This window comes from Anguilla anguilla, chromosome 13, assembly GCF_013347855.1.
Source record: "Anguilla anguilla isolate fAngAng1 chromosome 13, fAngAng1.pri, whole genome shotgun sequence".
Lineage (NCBI taxonomy): Eukaryota > Metazoa > Chordata > Actinopteri > Anguilliformes > Anguillidae > Anguilla > Anguilla anguilla.
The window spans coordinates 25794277-25821416 of NC_049213.1; the positions used below are offsets into that span (position 1 = coordinate 25794277).

The 27140-nt window shown below is 38.8% G+C and overlaps 2 protein-coding genes and 1 long non-coding RNA gene across 7 annotated transcripts; 2 read left to right on the forward strand and 1 right to left on the reverse strand.

Moving 5' to 3' along the window:
- Positions 1–1283: 1283 nt before the first annotated feature.
- LOC118211430 lies at positions 1284–9819 on the reverse strand. Of its 3 annotated transcripts, XR_004762002.1 has the most exons (4): positions 9757–9819; positions 9612–9667; positions 2308–2423; positions 1284–1479 (listed from the first exon to the last, which is right to left on the reverse strand). It is a non-coding gene; the product is annotated as an uncharacterized LOC118211430 (long non-coding RNA). The 3 variants fall into 3 exon arrangements; XR_004762000.1 differs by lacking the exon at positions 9757–9819 and having other exon boundaries at positions 9612–9728; XR_004762001.1 differs by lacking the exon at positions 9757–9819 and having other exon boundaries at positions 2276–2423; positions 9612–9728.
- On the forward strand, positions 9788–15338 carry thumpd3 (THUMP domain containing 3). Of its 3 annotated transcripts, XM_035388626.1 has the most exons (11): positions 9788–9970; positions 10374–10669; positions 11190–11267; positions 11534–11992; positions 12154–12284; positions 12650–12719; positions 13489–13604; positions 13720–13827; positions 14128–14251; positions 14709–14910; positions 15072–15338. In XM_035388626.1, exons 1-10 carry the CDS (start codon positions 9949–9951, stop codon positions 14889–14891), a joined length of 1587 nt encoding a protein of 528 aa, XP_035244517.1. In that variant the 5' UTR covers positions 9788–9948; the 3' UTR covers positions 14892–14910; positions 15072–15338. The 3 variants fall into 3 exon arrangements, with proteins under 3 accessions (XP_035244517.1, XP_035244518.1, XP_035244515.1); XM_035388627.1 differs by having other exon boundaries at positions 9788–10005; positions 14709–15338; XM_035388624.1 differs by having other exon boundaries at positions 14709–15338.
- An 878-nt stretch (positions 15339–16216) lies between these two features.
- LOC118211429 (prostacyclin synthase-like) lies at positions 16217–27109 on the forward strand. Its single transcript, XM_035388628.1, has 10 exons — positions 16217–16454; positions 18935–19058; positions 19456–19631; positions 20423–20566; positions 21166–21293; positions 22165–22343; positions 24064–24220; positions 25323–25504; positions 26156–26307; positions 26737–27109. Exons 1-10 carry the CDS (start codon positions 16384–16386, stop codon positions 26885–26887), a joined length of 1464 nt encoding a protein of 487 aa, XP_035244519.1. The 5' UTR covers positions 16217–16383; the 3' UTR covers positions 26888–27109.
- The last annotated feature ends 31 nt before the right edge of the window (positions 27110–27140 follow it).

A 27140-nucleotide genomic window follows, 5' to 3' on the forward strand; every position in this document is an offset into this window, starting at 1 on the left:
GTGGTCAGCTGGGCATGGGGCCCAGAGGATCCAGCCAAGGCCTCTAGGTGGCCCTTTGCGATACTCGGAAGGATTTCTGCCTTTTGTCTTGCAACAAAAAAGTCAGCAGAAGCCCCACCGCCTCCTTTCTCTGCTCATTGCTAGGCATCTCAGGGAGAAAGAATCCTGGGAAACTATGACTTCACTGTTTCTGAGGCACAAAGATCCATTGTCCAGGGCCCCTCACTATTTCATTCGAAAGGGCCTACTGGAGCTGCTGCTGGCCTCCACCAATGCTGGGACTCTGGGCAAAAGACAATGTCAGGCCCAGGGATCCTGTCTGCGCCACTGCGGCAAAAGGGATCTGAATAGCGCTGAGAAAGGATGGCTGGCTCAATAGAGGGGGATTTGGTATCTTAAAAATTTCTTCATTGCATAAATGAGGCCAAACTTGTTAGAATGGGAAAAAAAGAAAGGCATATTTCTTTTCCTATTCTCAATTATCTATCATTATTTAGACATGAAAACCACTGTCTATAGGGATTACTTTCTTTCTAGAACTATCTGTCAGTTAGTTTTATTGGCATAGTGGTTAATTTGTAACTATAGTTTTGATTCTTTCTCTTTGATTTAAATTATTCTGCATTATTTATCATAACATACATTTACCAAATTATGTATCACTTCAATTGTGGCATATGCAACAAATGAACAAAATTAAAAACAACAATTATGTTAAAATAAGCATTAAAAATGGCAACCATATTTTAAAAAGATGACAGAATAGGTACTGTTCATCCTCTAGTGGTACAATACTGGTATTGCAAGAGCTTCACACCCATTCACACAGTCTGTTAGTCAGTGAGAACAGAGGAGTTTCTAGGAGTTACCTCTTCCACTTTCAAACAAAAACCTAATCAACAGTAACACTACAAGGGCCATGTTTTAAGAGACAGTAAAGAACAAGACTGACCTCCTCCCCTAAACTGACTGACAGTCTAAGTCTTTTCACACTATGAGCTCTGTAGTACTTGTGGGATTGCTGTGAGATTAACCATCCACAAGCTCTCCTTTGTTTTGTCGTCACTGAACATTATATCAGTATAGACTGTCATGTTTCAAATAATCATAGAAAATATCTCAAGCTCCTTAAATCTACAATAATGATAATGCCCATTTGTGAATGTTTCCTAATGAGCAGACTGCAGTATGTAAAGAGACTGTAAAAAAAAAAAAAAAAAAGCACGGCACATATTTTCAGAATATGCTTTTTAAAAGGAGCAATTTTCAATAGTTACCTCAAGTCAAATGGCCGGTGTTGACAGTAAGATGACACATTTTAATGAAACGGTCTTTTTTGTGTCCCATTGCAACTTCTCTCCATTCATTATGCAGCGTCTTTGATGTGAGAACAGATGCTAATCCCAAACAATCTTGACATTTTGGAAATGTCATTCCATTGAAATAAGTCATACTGTATAGGGCATTCATGTCCAAGCCCTGGGAAAGAGAAAAAGTGAAGAGCAGGATTGACAGATATCCTAGAGCAGAACTAGACAAGTTAGTATTATATCATCCTATCATCACAAAGAGTATATATAAAACTGATAAAATGCTGTTGTCCTCATATATAGTACCAACAAATGTAAAAATATGTAAACTGAGCATTTTAGCAAAGCAATATTAAGTAGCTGTTAAGTAATACTGTATATATATTTTTTCCATTTTGTTACCAAACAGAAACAAACACACACACACACACACCCACCCATTTATAATATAGTCATCTCAATAGTCAATACCAAACTTATCTGCCCACAAGCTTTGCAGAAATCCTAAATATTTCCTCCATAAACGTGGCCTCCTTATTTCTTTTGCAGTTCACATCTGGAATTCAGCTATACTGTATGTATCATTCCCTATTCTTGCACTGCTGTAAGGGTATTCGGGAACTGACTCAATGTTTTCATTTATTCAATTAGGCCAAACGGTTTAGGGTAGCATGCAGCCCTGGAGTCTTACTTTAGGGTTTGGGTCCCCCTCTGATGGAAGAGAACACCTAGCACTAGTGCATTGATAATGTTCTGATTGATAAAGACTGCTGCGGTTAGAAGTGCACACTCATACAATATATATATATATATATATATGGAGTATAGACTGAATATATATATATTCTGTTTTTCCTCAAATGAGATCCTGAATTTGAGGTTCCTGAATTAAATCTTGCATCCTTTGTGAGTAATGTTGTGCTCAAAAGATAAACTGAAGAAGCAGATTCTCCATGGACAATCACCTCCGTGCTTTGAAAAAGAGTAAATCCCTCACCGGGAGATTTCTTTCATTATATGCTATCCCTTTGAGAGGCCTCTCATGTCCATGAATGTGGCCTCCTTGAAGAACATCCTCTCTAACAGTCCCACCATCTCAGGCTGGTGCCAAGGCTGCAGCAAGAAATGGAGAGGGGAGCGATAAAGAAGAACCAGCAAAGAGTTTCTTTATCCTGCGCTCAAAGCCACACTCATCTCTGATGATCAGTGGATATGGCAGCAGAGATGGCGTCTTGTGGAGTTTAATTGTGCTAATGGGCTGACCTCAGGAGCTTAAGTGACCGCAGCACAAGGGGAAAGTGTCACTCTGTCATCTGAGGGGTGACCCCTGGCTTACCCCTTCGCACGGTGATATTGACAAATTAGGATAATGACATTGTTTTCCGCGGTGTAGCTGAACAGGGTCTTTGGTTGCACAGGCCCTCCATATGTTTGCACCAGTCAGTCATATTCATTTTTTGGCCTTCAAAGGAAACTAACCAACATATTCTTGGCAGTGTGTCCGTTGCTCTTAAAACTGGTACTTCAGTTTGACTTGCATTTTTATGTGTTTTTTTAAGTGTGACTAAAGTTTGCATGATGCCCTGTGCTGTCTAAATTAAGAGGTGCAACTTCTTGGGTTTTGAGGGCACCTTAAGTTGTGTAACTAGTAGATATAAAAAGGCTTTTGTACCTGAAGCGATCACATTTTCAAGCTAAAAAGAGCTTACTGTGCATCATGTTCTCCAGAATTTTTATCCTTATGGAAAAGCATTCGTTTTATGTCATGTTTTATTGTTATATTTGTATTGTCCTGTGTTGTAATGTTGCTTTTTAACTGTGGGTTGTCTGAAATATCTGACTATAACACAAATTTACCTTTGGGAACAATAATGTCTACCTTGTAACTTCAAATACAATTGTAAAAAATATTACAATGAATTGCCAACCTTAGCTCATTGAAATATTTACAAATTATATTTATTAGGATGTCTATGAGACAGTTTCCTTCCAGAAGGTAATTAACTGAAGCAGAAATAACCACAGTGTTTACCACCTGCAGAGTGTGAGAAACTAACACAGTCTGTGGCACCAAGAACCTGCAAGCTCCACACTTCTGACTAATCCATATTCCTGACAGATTCCAACCGTACACAGTGTCTTTATCTCAGAGACTAATTTTCTGTACACTGAATTTTACATTTTCCCCCCTCACTTATACCATAGATGAGGCTAATAAGTCATTGCTGTAGTATACATAGGCATTCAGATTCCTCAGCTTTTAAATGTGAGCCCTTGTTTCATTCATTACAGACCCTAAAGATAAATATATCCCCCAGAATGAGGCAGGAAACAGCATTCTTCTCACATTAGAGAGGGAGAGAAAGAGAAAGCGAAAGCTCTTTCAACACCCTTCTTTACAAATCAAACAGTGCCAGAAGATTGAGCCGCATTTATGCAAGTACAAGTGGATCTTTGGAGATAGATGGACAGTTTTCTGAAGCTTTGAAGTATCTCTTGTAAATGGCAAGGCTCTATTTCTCCTCCCTTGAGATAATCTGTACTCAAAGTGTGCTATGTTTAACTGAGCTGGAATAAATGTTGGTTTGCCTTCACTCAGTGGCTAGCCATAGTTTGCTATAGGGGACAATTGTCTTGAAACTAAAGTCTAAGCAAAACTAAAAGTTATTGTGATCACCACGGCACAAGGACACATTCAAAACTAGTAATGTGTTTTAGAGGGTTGACAACTTAGTATAGTGTTTGACTTTTAGTACTAGATAGGGCCTTCCACTGAACACATTGTAAGCTTTATATGTTATATGTTTCAGTAATCAGTAACAAAAAAGGGTGTTTGCTAAATCAGGAAGATACCTTCATCCCAAAAACAAAAATCTTATCTTGTATGAATTTGAAAATGAGCAAAACCAGAAACACCAAACACATTTTACAGGACAAATCAATGTTTTCAATACCAAACAAAATTTGTGATCTTAAGACTTATATATACTGTTTAGTAACAGTATATATCAGTGACTAAAAACTAAAAACAAATTCATTCTTCCACCACCCAACAATCAGTGACTTACTTGCTATTCCCAATGGCCTTTTACACTTACTTTATTATTTGTCAAAAACAGCTGCCTATTGTGTGACAGTCAGAGGCAAAATAGATGCCCCTTGTCCCATAAAACAAAAGTTTTTGTTTTGTTTTGTTTTTGCCAGGCAGTGTGGAATATACAGCCCTCACAGCCACCCTGCCAATGAGAGCTAACATTCACTGGCAAGCTTCCCTCAGTTTCCTCTAATTACAAATATTACATGAGCGATAATAGAGAGGCTGCTCTCCACAAAGAACTGAGTCAAATAAATGACATTTCCTTCTTTAAGAAATGGGGTGAAAATGGGAGTGTATGTGCAGTCTGGCAGCTGGAGTGGGGTTTTTAAGCAGGAGAAAGCCATGTGTGGCCTGGCTTACAGGCACCCTCTTCAGCCCCCTTTCCAGCTGGGAGTAACAAACAAGCCCATCTGGATCACAGAACCCAGGTCATGTGACACAGCCAGACTTGTTGTTATTGTTCTTTTTTCCAGTTTCAACTCTTTCATTTTCCAACTGCAAGTTCTCATCATCTCAAAGCCAAAGATTGCGCAAGTCAAGAGAAAGAAAAAAAAACTTTTGCTCCGAATAACATTATCAGTTTTTTTTTTTGTCAAGCCTTGAAAAACCCTTTTGTTTTCATGTTTTGGAGTTGAGGAAAGGGGGCTTTTAAGACCTTTACCAATCAGCTGGCCCTGCTGGTTGGTATAGCAGGGGTGTGGGTGGTTTGTTTTGGAAGGTCATGATGCTGCTGGCTGCCTACTTTATTTTTCCACTCCTACTTTTGAAGCAAAATTGATTGTATATCAGCTAACAAGGCAAAACAAATACACCATTAAAATAGTGAATCTGGGGCTGGCACCAAGAGACACTAAATTTCTCAACAGCTTTCACTGAACTGATAAAAGGTGTCCATTGCCTGCAGTAGAACATTGATGGAATATTGTTGATATATTAAAAATTATTTTCTACATTACCAGAAAAAAGTTAACCGCAGTGATATACTGTATATGTCTCACATTAGATATACCAAAATCCCTCTTTCCATTACAACAGTAATTTGCTTTTAAATTTCTTCCTATGAGATACAGCCTTATGGAAAAAAACACTTTTAAATATAACAGAATCAATTTGAAACAGTAACACACTATACTGCAAAGGTGAATTTATAGCCGAATTGGCTTAGGTAATATTTGTAATAGGAGAGGGGTTGAATACTAATGCAATTTAGAATCTTGCAATCTTCTTTTTTATGATGTCACATATTTACAGAATACCAAGTGATTTTCCGGTGTATTATGCTGCACAGCACAAATGACTGTCCCCGTAAGAAAGTTGTGCTTTGGCTGTCATTCAGAACACCTTGGCACAGCACTAACTGGGTTAATGCTTGATCATTTTCAGGGCCATATGCTGTTGTTCGTTGATGGATCTGTCCTACTGGCACTCATGTACAGGTCAAGCAGAAGCTCTTTATTGCACAGGAGGAGATGACCAGAGAAAGTCAATGGAGGCCAATCAGGATGTCGTGAATCAACAGGCCAACAATATTTAATTCATTCACTATTTTTTGAGAGAGTGGGTGGATGGGAGATCTGAGGATAGCTTTGTGCTTTTGTACAGCGTAAAATGATAAATGAACTGAATTCCTGAATGTATAAGTCACCTGAATAATCTGCTGGTGTTATGCCACTTCATGATAAATTTACTTGATATTGTAATTCCAATTGGCTAGTTCACACTTTTAATGATAAAGTTGCGTAACAATTTTTAAATCAGTATAAATTTATAATTTGCAGAAAAGCTATCTGACAAAAAAGTCAGGCTTGCAGCAAGCCAGTTATCTGTAGCATACCATGTCTGAGAGTATACAGTGTAGTGCAGTTTGTGCAGGTCTTGGCTGGGCTCACAGATGCCATCATGTACAACCTCTATGTTTAGAATGAATGTACATATTTGCTCAAGGGACTCCTTTTGAAATAGTTTTGAAACATTTTCCAACATACATGAATGTGTAAGTATAATTGACCATTTCATGAGACCAGTTTCAATTTAAATATCAGATTGTAGAAGCAATTGCTCTAGAAATATTTAAAGCATTGTTAGCTCAGAGACAGCATATGAACAGGTGATACATTCTTGCAGAGGCAGTAATGATAAATTGAGGCACATCTCCAACCTTTAAAAATATGTTGCTGGATAGTTGAATGGTCCTAAAGGGGCACTGAATTAAGTAAATTAATTAACAGTTATATAATAATAATAATAATAATAATAATAATAATAATAAGAAGAAGAAGAATTTAAAAATGTGTAAACAGCATGTGGACAGGACTGCAGGCAGGAGATAAGGGAGGGTAAGGATGGGCTAGTATGTATCATGAATCTCTCCTCTGAGTCCATTAAATGTCTTGATTGGCCCACACAGCACAAGGTAACTCCACCCATTGCACAAATATATTTCTTATGATATATGTCACAATGAAACAACATACATCAACATTTCATACATTACCACCAGACATTGTGAAAATTCTTAGTATTTATGTATCTCCATCTGAGTAAAGGTATCCTTATTTAACAGAGATCCTTTATCTAATCCCTCAAGTGCAATTTTTTATCAAATAAAGTTTTCTTTGATTTCCCATTTAAGGTAAAAAGTGTTGGTGTCTGCTGTAACTGGGATTTAAGATTTAAGGGAAGAAAATAATGTCCTGGAATAGAACTGACTATCACACCATCACCAGCTGCCTACTGTCTGCATGCAGATGAAACGGACTTGGATTTCCTTTGCATACACGTATTTGTATTAGAAACTGCAAAGAACTCTGCATGTGAAAAAAAGCAATAAATCAAGGCCTTCTGAGATTAATAACTTCCCATCCAGGCAACATTTCAAATAAATTATACTATGCCAATTCAAAAGGGTCCCTGCAAACTAGGAACTCTGCCACAATTTGAATGACGCCATTGATTTCCTGTTCAGAAGGCACTGCATGTTTTTTATGCTTAAAATGTTCTGCAGTGTGAGTTACTGTAAAATATTTGGTTTCTTATTTAGGTATTACTAGTCTGATTTTAAAGTTCATCACCTTTGCCAAATAGTCACTAGCAACATGGAAAAGATATTATTTGAGAACTGAAATACACATTTTCAGAGAATGAGAGTAAACAACAAATCTTGTTTTACTAGCAGCAAAAGCAGAAATGTGGCAAAGCCACATTGTTTTTGTATAGTTGCCGTCCTCTACAAATATTGTTGCGGTTATTGCAATATTGCAGTGCTTGTGGGCTTCTAGAAATGAAGCCCATTTCTTGTGGTTATCTTCTTTCTTTGGAGAAGAAAAAAGTGCATTGGTTTTTCTGCATCTAGAAAAGTGCATTGGTTTTTCTGCATCTTTGGCATTTCCAACTTAGCTTGCCTACACTGATGTGGCATGAGCCTCAATTACATTTTACAAGTAGAAAGGATTACATTGGTTTTAGCGTTTTAGTGACATACATTGTACCCAGCTAATCCTGCCCACTGAAAACCCAGTTTATTTATTTATTTATCAAAATAATATTTAATAATAATAATATTTCCAAATATTTCTGGGCCATTTCTGAAAGCAAAAAGTATTAAAACTACACATCAGTAAATAATTAACAGATTTTAATTTCCTGGACCATTAAGAATCACATGACTATGATTTAAGAGACATTTTGAAATGCAGTTAATTGTTGTAATTTGCAGATGCAGAGAAAGTCATTCAAACATTAATCTCTTCAAAATCAGTGCAAAGCTCTCTATCCGTGCCTAAATGGCAACAAAAAACTTTCCTTCAGTTGTTGAAAAATTCCACTGCAAGACTTTTAACGAGACCAGAAACGGGGACATGTGCTAATATAATCTTGGCCTCATTACACTGACAGTTACGTTTAGAGTAGATTTACGATTCTATGAATAGTTTTGATAATATTGTGTGGCCAAGGTCCTCAGTACTTTTGTATGAAATCTCAGGTTCTCAAATAAAGGTGTTTTTGTCCCCAAGGGCCATTTAAAAACTAAATGTGATCAAGAAATCTATTTGCTGGCATCTTTACATTTGAATTCACTATCAGTGAAACTTAAAACTGCACTAAAACTCTCTACTTCAAAGTAGGATTTGACTGAAAAGGCAGACAGAACTTTAATATAAGCTGTAGCTATGCATCATTATAATGTGTAATGTTCATTGTTCGCTGTATTTTTCTTAGACATTCCTTTAAACCATGCAATCATCAAAATGAAAAAGTCTGATCACATCCCCTAGAAAAATTGAGGGGAAAAACAGGAAATAAAGCACATATTTGATGTACCAGAATCTTCAGATACAAAATCAAGACCACAAACTAATACATTCCAAAAGATATTAAAACATCGTACTGTACATGTTGCTAATTCATACCTTCTTGTTTGCCAAAGTCGTTTAAAAACAGATATCTTTCTTGTGACCTTTTTTTTAACCTTTATTTTACCCAGGGTAGGTTCACTGAGCATGGATGCTCTTTTGCAGGAACGCCCCGCTTCACACTCATACACATTCACACCTGGGAGCTGCCCAGTACAACCACAATTCTCTATTGTTGGCCACTGAGCAGCTCCACTGGAGGGAGAGAACATTTTTTAGCCACTTAAATCAGGGGATGATTAGGTGGCAAGTTTTTGCTGCTGAAATAAATAAATAAATAAATAAATAAATAAATAAATAAATAAGCGATGTAGGGAATGTCATATTTGTCTATAGTTCGTAATTCCAGATCAGTGTTTAACGAGATTTTATGGTATTCTTAACGCGGTTGTTGCAATCGTCCATTGCTGTTCGTCCAATGTATATTGTCTAGCCTTGCACCAAGTCCTGTTTTATTAATGTTTCTGACAAAACATCTGCATAACAATTAGATACACCTGAATACAGTGTATTATCACGATAGAAAGCTCATGACCCGCAGCTAAAATCATAAATGAATGAAGGCTTACACAAATTATGCATGATCCACACGCCCTCCACCGTTCATTCAACGACAGTGCAATTCTTAACTGTCTACGCGTTATCGTATTCTGAAAAATGCGGTATTCTTCGTAGGTATTTTCCTATTTTAGTTGAAATGTCGTCTCCCATTCTTATGTTAATTTTGTAGAATTTTTATATTAGTTTTGGAGAGCGCATGCAAATTGTAGGTCATTGAAAATCTTAACTTACCGCAGCACAGTCAAGTCAACTAGGGTGACCTAGCTAGTTTCAGCTGCAAGCTGGCACTGTGAAAAATTGTGGAGTGTTATATCGTCAGCTATATCTTCAATATAATATTTGATGTCAAATGGGTATAATTAATAAGCAAACTTACACGTTTTAATGATATTAGAGGTAAAGGTAACGTGTAGCCAATTTAGCTATGAGCTAACCCGGAAATGCTTTGTTTTCCACATGGTGTTATGGGGAAGCAACGTGCGCTTGTTGGGAGCTAGCGACCGTATGTGACCGCAGCAGCAGCATTGCTAGGTAGTTTACATTCGGATTAGACCCAAATATCTAGCCCATGTCAGCAAGTGGAGTTACATGTGAGTAATTTAAACTGCCACATTTGGGCTTGAAGGTAAGAAAGAATCAAGCGGGTTGCATCGCTAACCAGCTGGCTAACTAGTTAGAATTTACTGTAGCAGGACCTGTGTGATTCAGTTTCACCCACTTCGATTAGAGAATGGTAACGTTGCTTTAGGCAACTAGCAATCAAAGTATAAATTCTTTATGTATGTATAGAGTCGTATTTTTACCAGTGATAACTAACCAAAGCTAACTATTTTTGTAGCTTGCTGACGTTAACTATAAACTAGAAAAATGCCTCTGTCAACTGTTAGTTTTAACCACTGAAATAGCGTTAGCTGTCACTATTATTTATGATCCCATCAAAAGATAAGTAGTCTGTCATATAACACTCTTTATGCATTTTCTCCTCTTGCATAGGCAATCAGTTATTGGGAAATAATATACCAATTTTACTGGGGGAAAGAGGTACACCGAACAATCCGACAGCTATGTCAACTATACAAAATGAACCCCAGCGCCACGAAGGTGCAGAGGAAGGAACTACTGTAGAACAACTTTCAGACGCCTTTACTGTCACTGTTGGAGCAACAGTTCCTACAGGGTTTGAACATACTGCTGCAGAGGAAGTCAATGAAAAAATAGGAGCTGATGTAAGAATTAGCAAGGACCGTGGAAGGATATACTTCGAAATAACTACAGAAGACTTGCCCCGGGTAAGAAACGTCTAGATAATCTATTGGCATCTATTTGTGGTAGTTGTTTTGTGGCCACATGTCCTGCCCAATCTCAGTTACCCTTTCTGTTTAGTATCTTATTCTGTCTCTCTTATTGCAAGGATTAAGACTTTGACATAGGCATGTACTTTGATTTAAAAGCTTTACACACCCTTTGGACCTCCCTTCTGTTGCCAGATTTGTTGTGTAAGACTTACAGTTACAAATTTCAGAAATTGGCAAATTTTTGTAAAAATGACGTGCTGCTAAAAATGACTAGGCTACATGATTACTAATATTATGTTAAGTTTTTAGAAAGGAGTGTTGACTGTTTTTTATTTTATTTGATATTGCTAAACTGTTCACTGTCATGTGTTTGTTTGTGTCACTGTTATTTATTGGTTCCTAAGATACATATCCGTTTGCTTTTTTCACTTGTTTCACTCAATCACTTTTTAATAAGTTTCACTGCTACAAGAATAGTCTTAGTACAGGCTGAACCATTCTCTGTTTTTTGTAGGTACATCATCTGAAGTCAGTTGACAACTTATTTGTGGTGGTGGAACAATATAGCGACTATCAGTTTAAAGACACAAAGGTCTGTTTTATCTTATACTTTAGAAATTGGCTATGTAAAGATACATTTTCACAATATTATATATCCATAATATCATAAGATAAACTGATTCTGAAAATCATATGTTCATTGTATATGTCATGTTCAGTTATTCTTCATGCCATTTTGCAAATTGTTGTTGAAATACAATTAGCAGTAATGTTGTTTGTTATGATATTGCTGTTGACAATAATAATGATACTAATCATCATTGCCATCCTCATCATCATTTTCATCATATTATGCAGGAGGAAACATTGGAGGACTTCCAGAAGCTTGCTTCCAAGCTCTCCTGGACAAACCCCCTTGAAGTGTGGAGAGTAAACAACGCCGTGAAAAAGAAGAGGTGGCGCCGTAAAGGGTTAAATGGCCCCAAGGGAAAAGCCGGTGGGGACAGTGGCAAAGACGAGGTAGAAACGGTCACCACGGAAACGGAGGGCCTCAGGCTGGAATCTGGAACGCCAGCAGGTGGCAGCGTGGAGCCTGAGGGTGACGGTGCCCTGAATAACGGGGCCCCAGGCGAATTGGACAAGGATGCGGAGGAGCAGGAGGAAGGGGCCGCAGACCCACTGCTCAAGTTCAGAGTGACTTGCAATAGGGCAGGGGACAAGCACAACTTCACCTCTAACGAAGCAGCGAGGGACTTTGGGGGAGCCGTGCAAGACTTCTTCCTATGGAAGCCAGATATGACCAAGTTTGACATCGAGGTAAAGGCTATGTTGACAAGCTAATTGTGTCTTTTGTTGTGACATGCAGCAGGTCAAAGGCTGCTGTCACATGATTAATTTGAGAGAGAGAGTAGTAAAGGGTCTTCCTTTGCTCAAACACGGGTTTGCTTCAAGGTAGTTTTTCCCTCCATGTAATCCAGGTGCTCTTGAACATCCACAATAGCGAGGTGGTGATCGGCATTGCACTGACGGAGGAGAGTCTCCACAGGAGGAACATCACACACTTTGGACCCACCACCCTGCGCTCCACCCTGGCCTATGGCATGCTCAGGTCACATACCACACCTGGAGAATCCCACCCACAGCACACCATCTCTCACAGATGAGCTGACTTATCACACTAAGACGAGCTTTCATTTGCTGTTTTTACAAAAATATTGTAAACACCTGGTATGGGCCGACAGTGTGGTTGTTGCAGCTATCACTAATTATTTTAAACAGGCAATCTTCGGTTATGAAGTCATACAACACTGAGTTTGAAGACTGTTCTGTCTAGTTTACATATATTTTAGGTTCCATCAGCAAATCAGTGCTGTTTAATGATTTTTAGTGTCTTTGAGTGCACATGAATTACAAAATCCAATGTTTTACATGTCATCGTCATTTATCCTGTAATTAATATTATATTCAATACAGACTTTGCAAGCCTCAGGTTTCTGATGTTGTAATTGACCCGATGTGTGGCACTGGAGCTATACCATTAGAGGTAAGTTTTTTGCCATGCACAGATCATTTTTTAACAGACCTTTCTCTTAAAGTTGGGGCTTTGAATCGCAAACAACAATGTGCTTCACCTGAAGTACTCTAGTAGTAATAATCAGCGAGGTGAATAGATACAATGTAAACAGTGCAGATAAATTGAGGCTAAGAAAACACCTACTTCGGGATGAATAACAAAACAAACTTTTATTTGTGCAAAGATTTAGAGTAAACTGATATAACTTTCTTTTGTGTTATATTAGAAAGAATTAAAAACCTGTTTTTAGTGTACAGGGAGCTCCATAATGTTGGGGGAAAAGTCGTATTTTCTCTTGATTTTGCTTGTACTCTGGATTTGGAATCAAACAACTCACCTGTGTTTCAAGTGTAGATTCTCTGCTTTTATTTAATGGTATTTTTACACACTTTAGTTTCTCCATGTAATTTTATAAATACCACCCCCCCCCCCCCCCCCCCATTTCAGAGCACCATAATGTTTGGGACATATTAATGTTATGTTACTGAAAGTAGTAATGTTTATTACTTTGTCTGGATACTGAGAGCTGTCTTATAACTCCACTAAGGAAGCAATTGAACACACTTGAGTAATCAGAAACACATGTGAAGCCATTTGTCCCTAATTGTGCCCTGAAATGGGGGGAGGGGGGATTATGTATAAAAAGTTCTGTGATTTCTCTCTTCCAGTTAGTAGCCAGTGGTCATTACTGTAAAAGGATCTCATTAGTGTAAACCGATCATTTCGGTGTCTCTACCAGGGAGCCATGGAATGGGAGCACTCCTTCTACCTGGCAGGAGACAACAATGACATGGCAGTGAGTCGCACAGTCAATAACATTGGCCATGTCCACAAGAAGAGACAAGACAAGGGCAGGTGAGACCGTAACACCATCTCATAATTCAAAACGATATGTATATGGTTTGTTTTGAAATGTTTACCCAGACGTCTGGTGATCAGTTTCTTAAGAGGTTTTTACCTGTGAATCCAGCACAGCCTGGGGTCTGCCCATAGACACAGTGCAGTGGGACTTGTGCCATTTACCCATGAGGACCAACTCTGTGGATATTATTGTCACGGATATGCCCTTTGGAAAGAGGTACTGTAACATGTCACCCTCACGGAAATTGTTTTTTTTCTGCAGAATTGCTTGTGCACGTCAACTAGATTACATAACATTGGTGTATATATACTATTGCACCATTCTGCGTGGCACGGAATGGAAGAAATTAGTTTAGCCTGTTCTTGTGATTGAAGATATCTGCATCAAGAGATCTTACGTACTCTTGCCATATATGTTACGAAAATGTAGAATTAATTTCAGTTCAAATCTAGGATAAGACATTATGCACTATGCTCTGCTTTTCATTTTTTAAAAGCGTTTGTCCGTTTTCTGTAGGATGGGATCAAGGAAGAAGAACTGGGATCTGTACCCTTCTTGTTTGAGGGAGATGGGCCGTGTTTGCAGACCTGGAACAGGAAAGGCTGTGTTGTTGACTCAGGATAAGAAATGCTTTGCCAAGGTAAGAGGAAATGTTCCCGGTTAGCCTACAGTACCTTGGATTGATTGATTGATTGATTGATTGATTGATTGACTGAATGTATTTGATCAGTGAAATATAAGAGGAAGTTCAAGTAGGAACATCATCAAATTAAAAACTATCAAGAATAACACGAGAGAGAGCTAAAAAGTTTATTTCCATTGTGGCTTCACAGTAATTAACGGCAGTAAACTCTGGTGAAGGCACTGGGCTTGCCTGGTTCAAGTCTTCGGTTGTGTTCCATTTCATGTTGGTTTGGCTTGAAAACAATGTGAATTTTTTGTTATTGGCTCCTTTAAAGCTTTCACATGATTTCCTGTTTTTCAACCGGAACACAGATTCAGATTTCAGATTTTGTTACCTTAGAGTTTGCAACATTGTTCACATAGTAATGCTTTTGTATACAGGTTTTTTTAAATGGGATTTTTGTTTTGTGTAGGCTGTGTCAAAGATGGGGGGACTTTGGCGGAAGTCCCTCACTGTGTGGGTAAATATAGGGGGGCTACATGCAGGTGTGTACCTCCTCAAAAGAACCGCAGCTGTTTTTGGGACGACCCCCGAAGACGTCAGGGAGCCACAAGGAGCCAGTGAGACAGCAGGGGACACAAAGGGGGATGAATAGAAAAATTCAAGCCTCTCTGGTGTGCAACATTTTAACTATATTACCTCTGAGTTTTAAGACATTTGCGTTTTCATGAGTGTTGTAGAAGTAGAAGAGCTAACCCCGGAAGTTCAGATGCATTTCCTCAAAGAGTTTCACAAGACACACCATTTATTTATTTATTTTTTGTTCTATTTGCAGGCATATGTCGTAATGGAAAGAACAGACTTATTGCTATCTTCAATGAATCCCATTTAAGTTAGGATTACCAGAGATAGTTCTTATTATGTAATAATTGTTATTTTGGTGTGTTTGGATTGTATGTTGCACTGGTTAAACTAAAGAAGTGTGAACTGTACATTTAAGAAGTTTTGAATTGAAGTTGTTGGCAAGAATTTCAGGGCCTAGACATAGTTAACCCTGCATTTACCTAATTGAATGTTTAATAAATATAGCTTTATTAAATGATTTATTCATACAGAATTTATCTTTTATTTTTGTTTCCTTAAAACCAGTGAATTCAGTTAAATTTATAAATTCAGTTTAATAGTAGTCAACTACACTTCATGGATGAAAGGTTTAATTTGGGGTATATCTCCTGAATTCAGTTCTGAAGTAAATTATGTGTCTCCGAGTAAGTTGTGGGGTGGAGTGGAATCAAAATGTACAGCATATCCTCAAGGCGAGTTTAACTTAAGTTTTTTTTGTTTGTTTGTTTTTTGTGACTAAGTTTTTATTTTATGAGAAAAGGGGGGTTACAGATACAAAAATAAGGTCCTGCTATAGTAATGGCAATATTATAGTAATTCAATTTAATCGAGATAGAGGACAATAACTAAACGTAGCCTATTTAGTGGCCATTGATTTGTTTTCATGTAAGCGCGTACAGTACACATCTTCGTGGTGTCGCAGAAATAATGACTGCCTGCATCTTGTAGTTTTTTATCCTCACGCAAGAATAGAACGTGCCACATTCTACCCTTGGGCAAATTACTGAGATAGTAGCCTATACCCAAGCACAGATCACAATTTAAAGCAAGGTCGGACGCAATAAAATGAAGATTTTTTCAAGTCCTTTTTAAACGTAATTTTTTATTCTTAATGTGTTTTACTGGCATGGGAGCAGCGCGCGTTATAGGCATACATAAGTATGAACATGTAGTTGCGAAATACAACTTAAGTGTATAATACAATCTACGTCAGGTGTAGGCCGACATTGTCCTCCTGTCTATCTTTGGAAAACTGATATAATTGGAAAATATTTCATTTTGGAATATTTTTTTGTCCCCCGCTAAACAATAACAGGGATTGTTTATTTCGCTTCTGGTCCTCTGCAAACATTGTGCCGAGATTTAGAAAACAGAGCCTACGCGTTTATCCGCCCCCTCTAAATGACGTTATTTATGGTCCTCCCCTTAGCCTATAATATGCCGCAAGAAAAATTGAACTGACAGGTACTCAGTGCTCAAAAACTTCACACGCGTTCATCGGAGAAACTGTGGACTACAACGCAATGTTCTGGACAACTCTTCTGCTTTTACATTGTGTTCTCGTTCTCTTCTTGATACTTTCAAATCGGTCAAGGTATGTATCTACAGTAGCCTAATTCGAGAATTCATCTGTCAATATAAATTATCCAGCCGTTGTAATTTTTGAATAAATTTGTCTCAGGAACAATATTAGGCTATGGTTTGCCTTTTTTGGTAGGCTACACACTGCACTAGGGGAGAATCGCTATAAATGTTACCGTTTTTTTTTTTTTTTTTTTTTTGCTCATTTAATCGGAAAATGTTTAGCCTAGCACTATAAAATTTTATCTCAAACAGCTTTGACATGTCAGAATTCATTATCCGTTTCAGTTACGTTCATAACTTGATCTAATCGGATAGCCTACCATTTAAACCGAAATACAAGCAGTCCGATGTTACGTTCATACGACCTAGTCCGTATATTTGTAACAGAGAGGCTGAATAATTAGCAGTACATGAATACGCCACAATAATGCGCGTATGGAGGCGTTTTCTGCACATACTAATGTAAATCAAGGAAGCGCACTTTCAGTGGTAATGTGAGACCAGTCACATCCTCAGACTATGAACTATAGGGCTTTATTCATGAAAAAGACAGTGCGCAAACATTGACACAAGCAATTTCTAAACTTACCGAGAAGTGAGTTGTGGTAACGTACACATCGATTCGGAAAGGTAGGCTACTTTTGTTTGTTTCTTAACATCCAGGTAAGCTTTTACAAAGAAAATAGCCACAATCTTATTATAAATGCCTGTGATCAGGTGGATGTTTCTTTTCTATTAATCACTAGGAGCATCCGGATGCTATGTCAACGCAGCAAGCAAATTAGCAGAACACATTTAACATCAAATACTGACCTAACTTAACCTAAATTAACCTAACCTAATCATTTTTTGACATTTAAAATGCCTAAAGTCTCACCAAAATGACTCTACATGTAGATGGTTTTCAGCACCCTCTAGTGTCCCTAATCTCCAAATCTGAAGCCCTCAATGACCACCCTGGGTACCAGCCCTCTCGTTTTCTCGTTAGATGGCATTCAGTCTACAGAAAAAACACGTTATTTGTTGTAAAGACGGCATTATTGTAACAGCTTTTACATTTATACAGACGAGGACATCACGTCATTTAAATGTTTTATTTATTTATTTATTTATTTTTATTATTACCCAGTCTAGCAAACAATTCCCGCTAAAATTCACCCAGAAAATCATACTAAATTTTCAAGGACAGATGACTGCTTAAAATTATATATGATTTGGTTTATTGTATATAAAAATAATGCCTTATGTTCTAAAATTACTAAAATGTTCGAACAGATTTTTACTCACCTCGCACAAGAACCGTTTTTTAGAAATATTTGCGGCGACGGTTGTCGAATTGCTCAATTCTTTGGCCCGCGGTACAGGACTGAATTGCGCGTCTATACACCTGAAATTGCTACTGTTGCAGTAGTGCACAAGAAATTATTGACCGTGTTACATTTACAATGCGTTTATAGCGACTCTCCCATACCTTTACCCTCCCTATGCCCCCCACCTGTAGTTTCCTTTTGGAATAAATGATGGGTGTGATAGATGCGTGTGTTACGATAAGTTTCATTGTTGTGACATTGTGGCAGGCCATAAGGGCTGTCACTTTGAATAGGAGATACATTTTGCTATTCAAAATGAGTCTGGACTTGCATGTGACTACCTACCGTCAAAATATCAGCCTGTAGACTATAATATCATGGCCAGAGAAACATAGCTCACAGCGTCTCTTTGGAGCACATAATACAAGGATTGGGGTTACATTTATATTTCACAATTACATTTTTATGAGTGAACTTTTGATCTATGGCAGTCTACTGGAATTGCTGCCTGTCAAATCAGCATCGACGTTGCCTATTGTAGCAGATTAGCATTCATTAAAAAAAAAAGGCTATTAGCAAAATATTCGATATGTTTTTATTCATTGTCAATGTAATTTTGTCATGGCAACTAAACGAACATTCCCACGCAGTTGGGTTGGTGTAACGTAGCCTACGTCAGTTGCTGTGAAATAAATCACTGTCCTACTACGTCACTGTTGGCTTAGTGCGTGACGGTGTTGTGCATGAAAAAGATTATGTATGACAGACGTGAATGTGTTTAGTTTGTCTCTTGTGTAAGATGATCTTAAATGAGCCTCCACATTAAGTTCTACGTGTTTATATTGAAATGTTGTCGTTGTTTGCGTTTGTCGTCTCATGAGTTTGGCTTTCAGTAAACATTGGGTTCATCCCAGTAGGCCTACTTCATGTAAATATGTGCAATTTGTTTGCTTTTTCTAAGGAAAAACATATCCCGACTTTCTGCAATACAAAATAAAAGACCAAACCTTTTAAATAAAAGTTAAAATATTTATTCCATATCCGATTCTGCTTGTTATCACGGTGCGCGTTACATCTGAGCCAAGACTGTTGGACAATATAGATATATTTTTGTAAACTATACAGATCAACGATTTAATTTTTTTTTTAAATTTATTTATTTATTTATTTTTTAATGCAGATCAAAGAAAGAACCTCCGTTGGATAAAGGAATCATTCCGTGGCTGGGTCACGCGCTTGAATTCGGACGAGATGCCTCAAAGTTTTTAACGCGAATGAAGCTGAAACACGGCGACATCTTCACGGTAAGAACTGGACCCAGGGAGAGCCTTTTGTCAGTTAAACTCTTACTCTGCAGGATTGAGAATAGGTTACTGAAGGACTAACGTGCACACGTCCTTATTTGTTATTGCCGTTTGGCAAGTAGGATATCTGATAAATGTGAAAGAAAAGGCATTACTCCGAGGTAGAGTTACAGGTCTAAATCCAGAGCATTGCAGTAGACGTTTGCATTACAGTATCTGAACTGGCCCTGCAGAGCTCCTGCTGAATAAATATAAGAACAGTGAAGACTGTAAATGTGATGCTAAAACAACAACAACAACAACAACAATAATAATAATAATGATTATTATTGTTATTATTATAACAACAACAACAATAATAATAATAATAATAACAACCAAGAACTTTGTCTACTAGGTACGTGTTGCTGGACACTACGTGACGGTGTTGCTGGACCCAGACTCTTATGATGCAGTCCTTCAGGACTCGGTCACACTAGACTTCACTCGCTACGCCCAGGTACTGATGCAGAGGATCTTCAGTTTGTCACTACCGAATCACAACAATTCCACAGAGAAGGCCTTAATGATGCGGTAAGTGAAGAACTGCACAAATGCCTGAAACATGAAGTATGGCCAAGTATTTCTGTTAAGATTTCGTCAGTGGATAATTTCTAATATGGGTATAACCTGGCTCCTGCCTCAAATGTGGATTTATACACAAGCATGAACATTTTGTCTGTAGATCCCGCTCCATTTTGAATGTGGTAGAGCTGTATTAAACAACCCATGGTGTGGTTGGTGTTAACAGAGCACTTGGCAACAGGTCTTAGCACTTTACAGTGCTGTACACCTTCATCCTCAATAATAAAAGCCGAACTGTCACGCCAAGTTTTGAGTGGTCTTCTGATGTAAAGATATAAAGAACATTATGGTGATGTACTGAACCACTCCACAGGGACGCCTGTAGTTGTACTGTGTTACAAATGAAGCGTGTTTGCTCTTTAATCCTCTTGTGTTCTCAGCGTAGGTGCATTCTACCTTGAAAATTTGGCCCATTTGTTCAGTTATCTGAGACCCTGCTGATGCTAAGGAATGTTTTTGTACTCGGCGGCTGGGTCTGCAAAAGTGGGCGATGATGGTATTTACAGGGACTGTGTTAGAACACTAGCGCCACAGTGCATTATCAGAGTGAAGATTTAATCTGTTTGAATCTGAGCTTTCAGATTCAGTTGAGGGAAGCAGAACATATCCACAGAAGCCATTCACAAACATGACTTATTCATTAGCTTGTTCAATGGATAACATATGGGTAGATGTACACGACAGAGGCACAGTTAATAAATTAATGTTTCCCCTGTGCCCTGTCACCTCTGCGTCCACAGGCACTTCCAAGGAGACAGCCTCACCTGCCTGAATAGTGTCATGGAGGGGAACCTCCAGGCCCTACTGCAATCTGAGACTATCCAGGACCAGAAGAACTGGAAACAGGATGGGCTCTTCAATTTCTGCTACAGCCTGCTATTTAGGTACAGAATTCATTCGATCAGTCTGGGGTTTCCTCAGCTACGCCCGATAAACAGTTTAAAAACATAAGCCACTCCATATAAATAGTTGAATTGGTGTTTAACTGATGATGACACTTAACTGCAGACCAAAGACAAAACAATTCAATTTTTTTTATTTATACGGGCCCACACATCCGGGTGTCAGGGTTAGTGCTACTTCTAAGTTGAATGTGAATGCGCCAAAGTACTGCTGAGCTGGAAATGGAGTCGTAAAGAAACCTTGGAAATTAATTTAATTTTGATTAAATTGCATTCATTACAAATCTATTTGGATTTGAATCCCAGTTCAAGATTTTGATTCTTACAGTGGGGAAGAGTTAGGTGGGAATAACAGAAAAAGCACTCTGTGTTGAAAAATTCTCTAGAAGGTTCAAATTTATGGTACATCAACTGTCAATACAGTATACATGAACATCGACAAGTTTATGGCACTAATGTGAATGCCATCAATTAACATTAATGGCATCACAGTGACATTGCTTCAGTATAGCTATTGTCCTATGTCATTACATCTTGTTCTGAAATGACAACCACCCCCCTACCCTCCACGCTTTTAACAGGGCTGGATACCTCACACTGTTTGGAGCGGAGCAGAGCAACCACTACACAGACTCATCTGCAGTCTACAAGGAGTTCAGAAAATTTGACAGCCTCCTGACAAAAATGGCACGGAACATGCTGAACCCAGGTAACACAGTAGCTCTGTGGTGGATATTCGCTCCGTAGCTTTTTGTTTTTGTTGTGAAACCGTTGAAATCCCATTTGAAACATGTGATAGTTAAGGACTAGGCACCAGAGATTTGCATCACTAGGGGAATTTTTTTTAACTTTGTTTACTTCAATACTGCTTTGATTCTCCTTCTTCATGCCTGCCTGACCCTTATCAGATCAGCAGCTTTAAAATACCTGAGGAACATTATGTAACAGCATATTTCAGCACTTTGTTTAAAAACTGAATGATCATACATGCAATAAGCTAATTTGGTTTGACGCGCACATGTTTATTAAAAGCTGGGAGCGTCCATTCTTTCAGACTTTCAGTGATGTGACAGTATTTTCAAAACAAACATGCACCTCAGACTATGATCATAGAACATTGATGGTATGGGCCGTATTGTGTCTTAAGCACTAAACTACTACAGAGTTCCCACAAGACTATGCTCAAGATTAAGCTAAATCATTATGCAAACTCAAACACAAGCTCAAACTTAAAACACAAAAGAAGTCTTAAAACTTGCCTGTGCCCCACCTGTCAGGTCACCCAGCTCACATGTACTGTATGATCCTTTCACGTCCCAGTCTCTCACCTGCATTTTCTTTTTCCCTTTCTGGTGCCACCTTCACTTTTTTTCCTGATCCTTCCGCCTGTCTCAGTTTTCCCACCTTATCCCTGTCTAAGATCAACTCGGTCTAACTTTATCCTCCCCTCGTGTGTTTAGTGCAGTCCTGCTCTTTGATCACACCCAGCATACAGCTTTACAGTTTTTCACGGCAGGATAGAAGTGTTTGGCCTTCATTTCTTTCCAGTTCAAACCTGTCTTTCCATTCCTCCACAACAGAGGAGAAGAGGATCGCCGGTTCTGTGCGTCAGCAGCTATGGAGCCTCCTGTCTGCAGCCCTGCCAGGTGAGAAGACAGAAGACACGTGGTTACAGAACTACCTTCAGCACCTGAAGGATGAGGCCGTAGATGAGGAGATGCAGAAACGGGCCATGCTACTTCAACTGTGGGCCACCCAGGTGAGCCACACTGTTTGCATTCTTTTCTATTTATAATGTGCATTGCAACACTGTCATTTCAAACTGCTGTTTGTTTGTTTCTTGCGGTGCAAATGATTTTGGAATTTGGGGCAGACGTTTTGTTTCCATGACACCCAAGAATGAAATAAAAAAAAACAATGAGGCATATCATTCTTTTGGTATGCCTCCGGGGGAATCCCAGGGGTTCGTTGACTTCTCTGGCATGGTGAAATTCCCTCACAAATGGAATCACTATCTCACATGCCAGTGCATACACAGATTGTGACTGCCTAGTTGCACACGTAAGAAACATTGCATAACTCATTTCAAAAAGCATATCAAATAAGATATCACCAGGGATGGGAGGGAACACACTAACTATCTTCTGTCAGTCTAATTTGGCTCAAGCCAGCACAGTTACAAAGTCATTTACATTTGGAGTAGATGTAGCTAATGACAAAATGAGTTCTCACCCTAAAACAACCAAAAGAAGTAAATGCGACACAATTTATAAATGCAGAATATGAAACACACACACAAGTAAAACATGACATATTAATATTAGTATATGTAATTTAACATATAATGTGATATGTGAAGCAATACATTCCGGTTTATCACATTAATAGTAATCGCTAGCTGAAGAGCATCCTCAGGTTTATGTCATCATACTGTATATATATAAAATCTTCCACAGGAAGAGGCTGTGGTTGTGATCAGTTTCATACATGTGAGAGACTGTTCTCTGAGGCATAGGGTTTCCAGACAGCCTTTCCCTGGCCAGGAGAGTGGGTGGAGTGTCCTTGGCCAAGCTGCTGGCACTTCCACTGGGTCACACCCCATGCATCAGCCTGAATAGACAATGGACAGCCTGCCTCATGCATTGCTGCTTCCTAGTTAATCATACTACAAGCACACCGGCCCATTTCCAAAGGCTGCCACTGGGTATGCAGTCACCTGGCTGCAGTACCTCTGTGAGCCACATGGGTACAATGTTGGCTCAGTAATTTGCTTGTTGAGTTCGCAGACTTGCAAGTTAAAATAATATAAAGTTATTTAGAAAACAATGCACAAATTGAAACTTATGTGGTGAAGGCAATGTAAAATGTAATTATTCAGTATTTGAAAACAGAAATGCAATAAAAATCTAAAATGAAAATAAAACAGGAGCTCCCTCTACTCACCACCCAGTCTCTGGCTTCAGCAGTTCCATCCCATCCTGTACACCTAAAATTACACAAGAATCGCACACAGTTTAGTTACACATTAAAGGAAATTGCAGCGCTGAGGGATTAGTGGTGTACACCTCATGTAAACATAAGTGAGTTCTTCAGTCTTCAATTGCAACACAGATATATGACTCAGGACCAGACTGTTAGATGAAGACCAATGCTATTAGATGAAAAGGAGGATGCATACAATCCTTTATTCATATGCTATACAGTTCTTGGTTTTATTTTGCTTATTTTCAGATAAATAATCTCTGAATTATAACTTTTTCCTGTTGTATGTGTGTGTGTGTATGTGTGTTTCAGTTGATTTTGCTGAATTTCCCATTCCATCATGTAATGACAGCAACATTTCTTTGACAAATGAGCAAATTTCATACTAGATAGAAGCTGAAAATTTGATTAGTAAAACTTCAATGCACGCCACATCATCTGCTGTCTGCTACCTCTTTCTGTTGTTGATGTGAATGTTTGGTTACTGATCCTGCCAGGGTAATGTTGGACCTGCAGCTTTCTGGCTTCTTGGATTCCTGTTAATCAACCCCGAGGCAATGAATGCTGTGAAAAAGGAGTTTGACAGCCTCTTACTGCAAGCTGACTCACCACAGGGCCTCCCATTTGACAAGTTACAGAACACACCAGTCTTTGGTAAGTGTTTGGTGGCCTGTGTATTTCCCCAAAGCCAAACTGGCATTACCACAGAACTAGGATCAGAACAAAATGTTTTGACTACTTAGACAAGTGATGGTGATATATGTGCTTCCTTTTTGTTATCATACCAAGACACTGTTTGTTGTTTGTAAACTCTTAAGAGTTAGGAGATGTCCTATGTTGTTAGGTGTAGTTACAGCCCAGATTCCATTGAAGTAATTAGGTCACCACAGATGAGAGGAGCAGTAGCAGGTTATGAACAAAAGGAATTTAGCCCTTATAGGTTTTTGGGACTCAGTGATGCAAAGTGTGCGTCAGTCCTCCAGGGCAAGGAAGCACCTTTTTAATTTGCAATTGAGGTGTATGTACCAAATAAGTGAGTTGACCTCTGATCCAAATAACCAGACCCACTCAGCAAACAAGAGATGACCTATAGTGAAAACTAGATACCCCTATTCTGCAAATCATACCTCTGCCACACACTGCTTCCTGCAGGCTGGCTGTAAATTATTTAGTACGGCACATTCACAGTAAGTTAAAGCTCTCTTTTTATGGATGCATGGTTTTGACTGAAGGCCTGTAATCTTATGAAAAGGAAAATGTTTGGTAACATACTCAGGGGTATGCCAGCAATTCTCCTGCTTGGATTTGAACAAGCAGTGTTCTGGTATTTAAGTCTAATTTTCTAACAGGCATGGCATATGAGTGGCCACCTCTGTAACCTACTGCAGCCTGATATGGTGTATTGGTCTTATATTTCCAAGATAAATTATCAATGGAGGCAGAAATTTCTATAAATAACTAACTAAATAAATAAAAGGGTATTACAGGATGCATTTTAAGTTGAGTTCTGTCAGTAGAATTGGAGGACATATGCATAAATTGGTTAAAGCTAAATTTCTCACTGTTATTTAGATTTTTTTTAAAATTATTATTACTAGTGTATTAGAGGAGTGTATAAGAGGAAGCAGAGGCCTGAATTGTTCTAAGCCAGTCTTGGCATTTATGTTTATTATGCAAAATGATGAGCCTACTGTATATGGCCTGAATGACCCATGGCGCTGATTAACCTTGCTGTTCCTGTGTTATCATGTGACAGACAGTGTACTGAATGAGACGCTACGGCTCACTGCAGCCCCTTTCATCACCCGAGAGGTGCTGCACAGCAAGACTCTGTGCATGGCCGACGGGCGGGAGTATGACATCAGGAAAGGGGACCGCATGTGCCTGTTCCCCTACATCAGCCCCCAGATGGACCCCGAAATCCACGAGGAACCAGAGGTAAGGCCTACGTCAGCCACAGCGCGACTGGGTGCAGATGCCTCAGCTGAGGCTGATCAACAGCCTGACAGGACGAGTGGCTTTGCAGAAGCTTGTGGCATTTCTTTGCATGATCTCAGCCTTCCCCCGTCAGTCAAAGCTATTGTGCCTTTCCCTTCCGTCTCAACCTCCTTTAGCCTAGTTGGCACATATGTCACTGTAAGCCTATTGTTATTTTAGTCATATGGAGTGCCTTAAAAAGCAATAAAAATTGTATTGTAAAGATTGTATGATCACGTAATTACAAAGTGTAATCATATATGCAAGCACTGTTTCCATCAGTCTCAGATTACCAATGGAAAGGTTAAACCCAGAATGCCACAGGATTAACTGCATGCTATAATAGAAACAAAGATAATAGACGTGGGAAGTAGATTTAGGGCAGTCTTATGAGCTTTCCTCAATCACACTTCCACAATGTACACAAAGGCAGAAATCGTCTAGAGTCATAACAAATCATTATTATTGCTGATTGTGTAACAACCTCTTACAACAGGTTAGCCTGACTGGTTGCATGCCAGGGGGATACTAGCCTGCTGAACCATGAAGAACCTTTGTGTATAATTAACATTCGTCACACAGTCTGTATTTCCTGTCTGTCTCCCATTGTAGAAATTCAAGTATGACAGGTTCCTGAATTCCAACGGCAGTGAGAAAAGGGAGTTCTACAAAGGCGGGAGGAGGCTGAAGTACTACACCATGCCATGGGGGGCGGGGAAGAACAAGTGTGTGGGACAGCAATTCGCCATCAGCAGCATCAAACAGTGAGCATTCTGAATTAGCCACCTGATCTCAGAACAGGGAACTGTGAGGTCACCAAATGCCTCTGGAAATGCAGGAAGTGGCTTTAGTGTTGGCAGGCATGAATTGATTAGCTTATTGAAGGATGCTGGATGGTTGCCTGTGTTAGAAGCAAAAGCCATTAAGAGAAATGAAAAGAGGAGCTCATTTGAGCCATAATTCATGGCTCTGGATTACTTTATTCCTGTAACAAATTGGCATTAGGGTATTTCTTTTTGATCACTTGATTCAAATAACTACTTATTAAATTGCTGCTGTGTTTGACTCAAATTTTATTGTTTAGTGGAAGAGAAATAACAAGATTAGACATTTGCATTCATTTTTAAATAGTTAAGAGATGCAGGTTATTAAGTGATCTCTCTTCCCCCTACCTTCTTCCTTGTGATGTCCAGGCTTTTGCTGATGGTGCTAACGCGACTGGACCTGGAGCTGTGTGACCCGGCCTCTACGATGCCCAAAGGGAATCCCAGTCGCTATGGATTTGGGGTGCTGCAACCGGAAGGAGACATGGAAATACGTTACAAACTAAGATGCACACTATAGAGTCCAGCAGCTTTGCTCACCACAATGCAGTGTTAAATCAACCGTAACAACTCTATTATGAGTTATACGTAGGCTACTCTATCAGAGTTGATTTACACAGAACGTTTTATGCTGAACAGCTTTTCCAGGTTTATAAACAAAAGCATGTTCATTTGTATATTATATTTTGTACGTATTTTTGTATTTTGTTATTCATTAAATAATAAATATTGTCTTTATTGCTTTTCTATATGGTGTTTTTTTATTCAGAGTT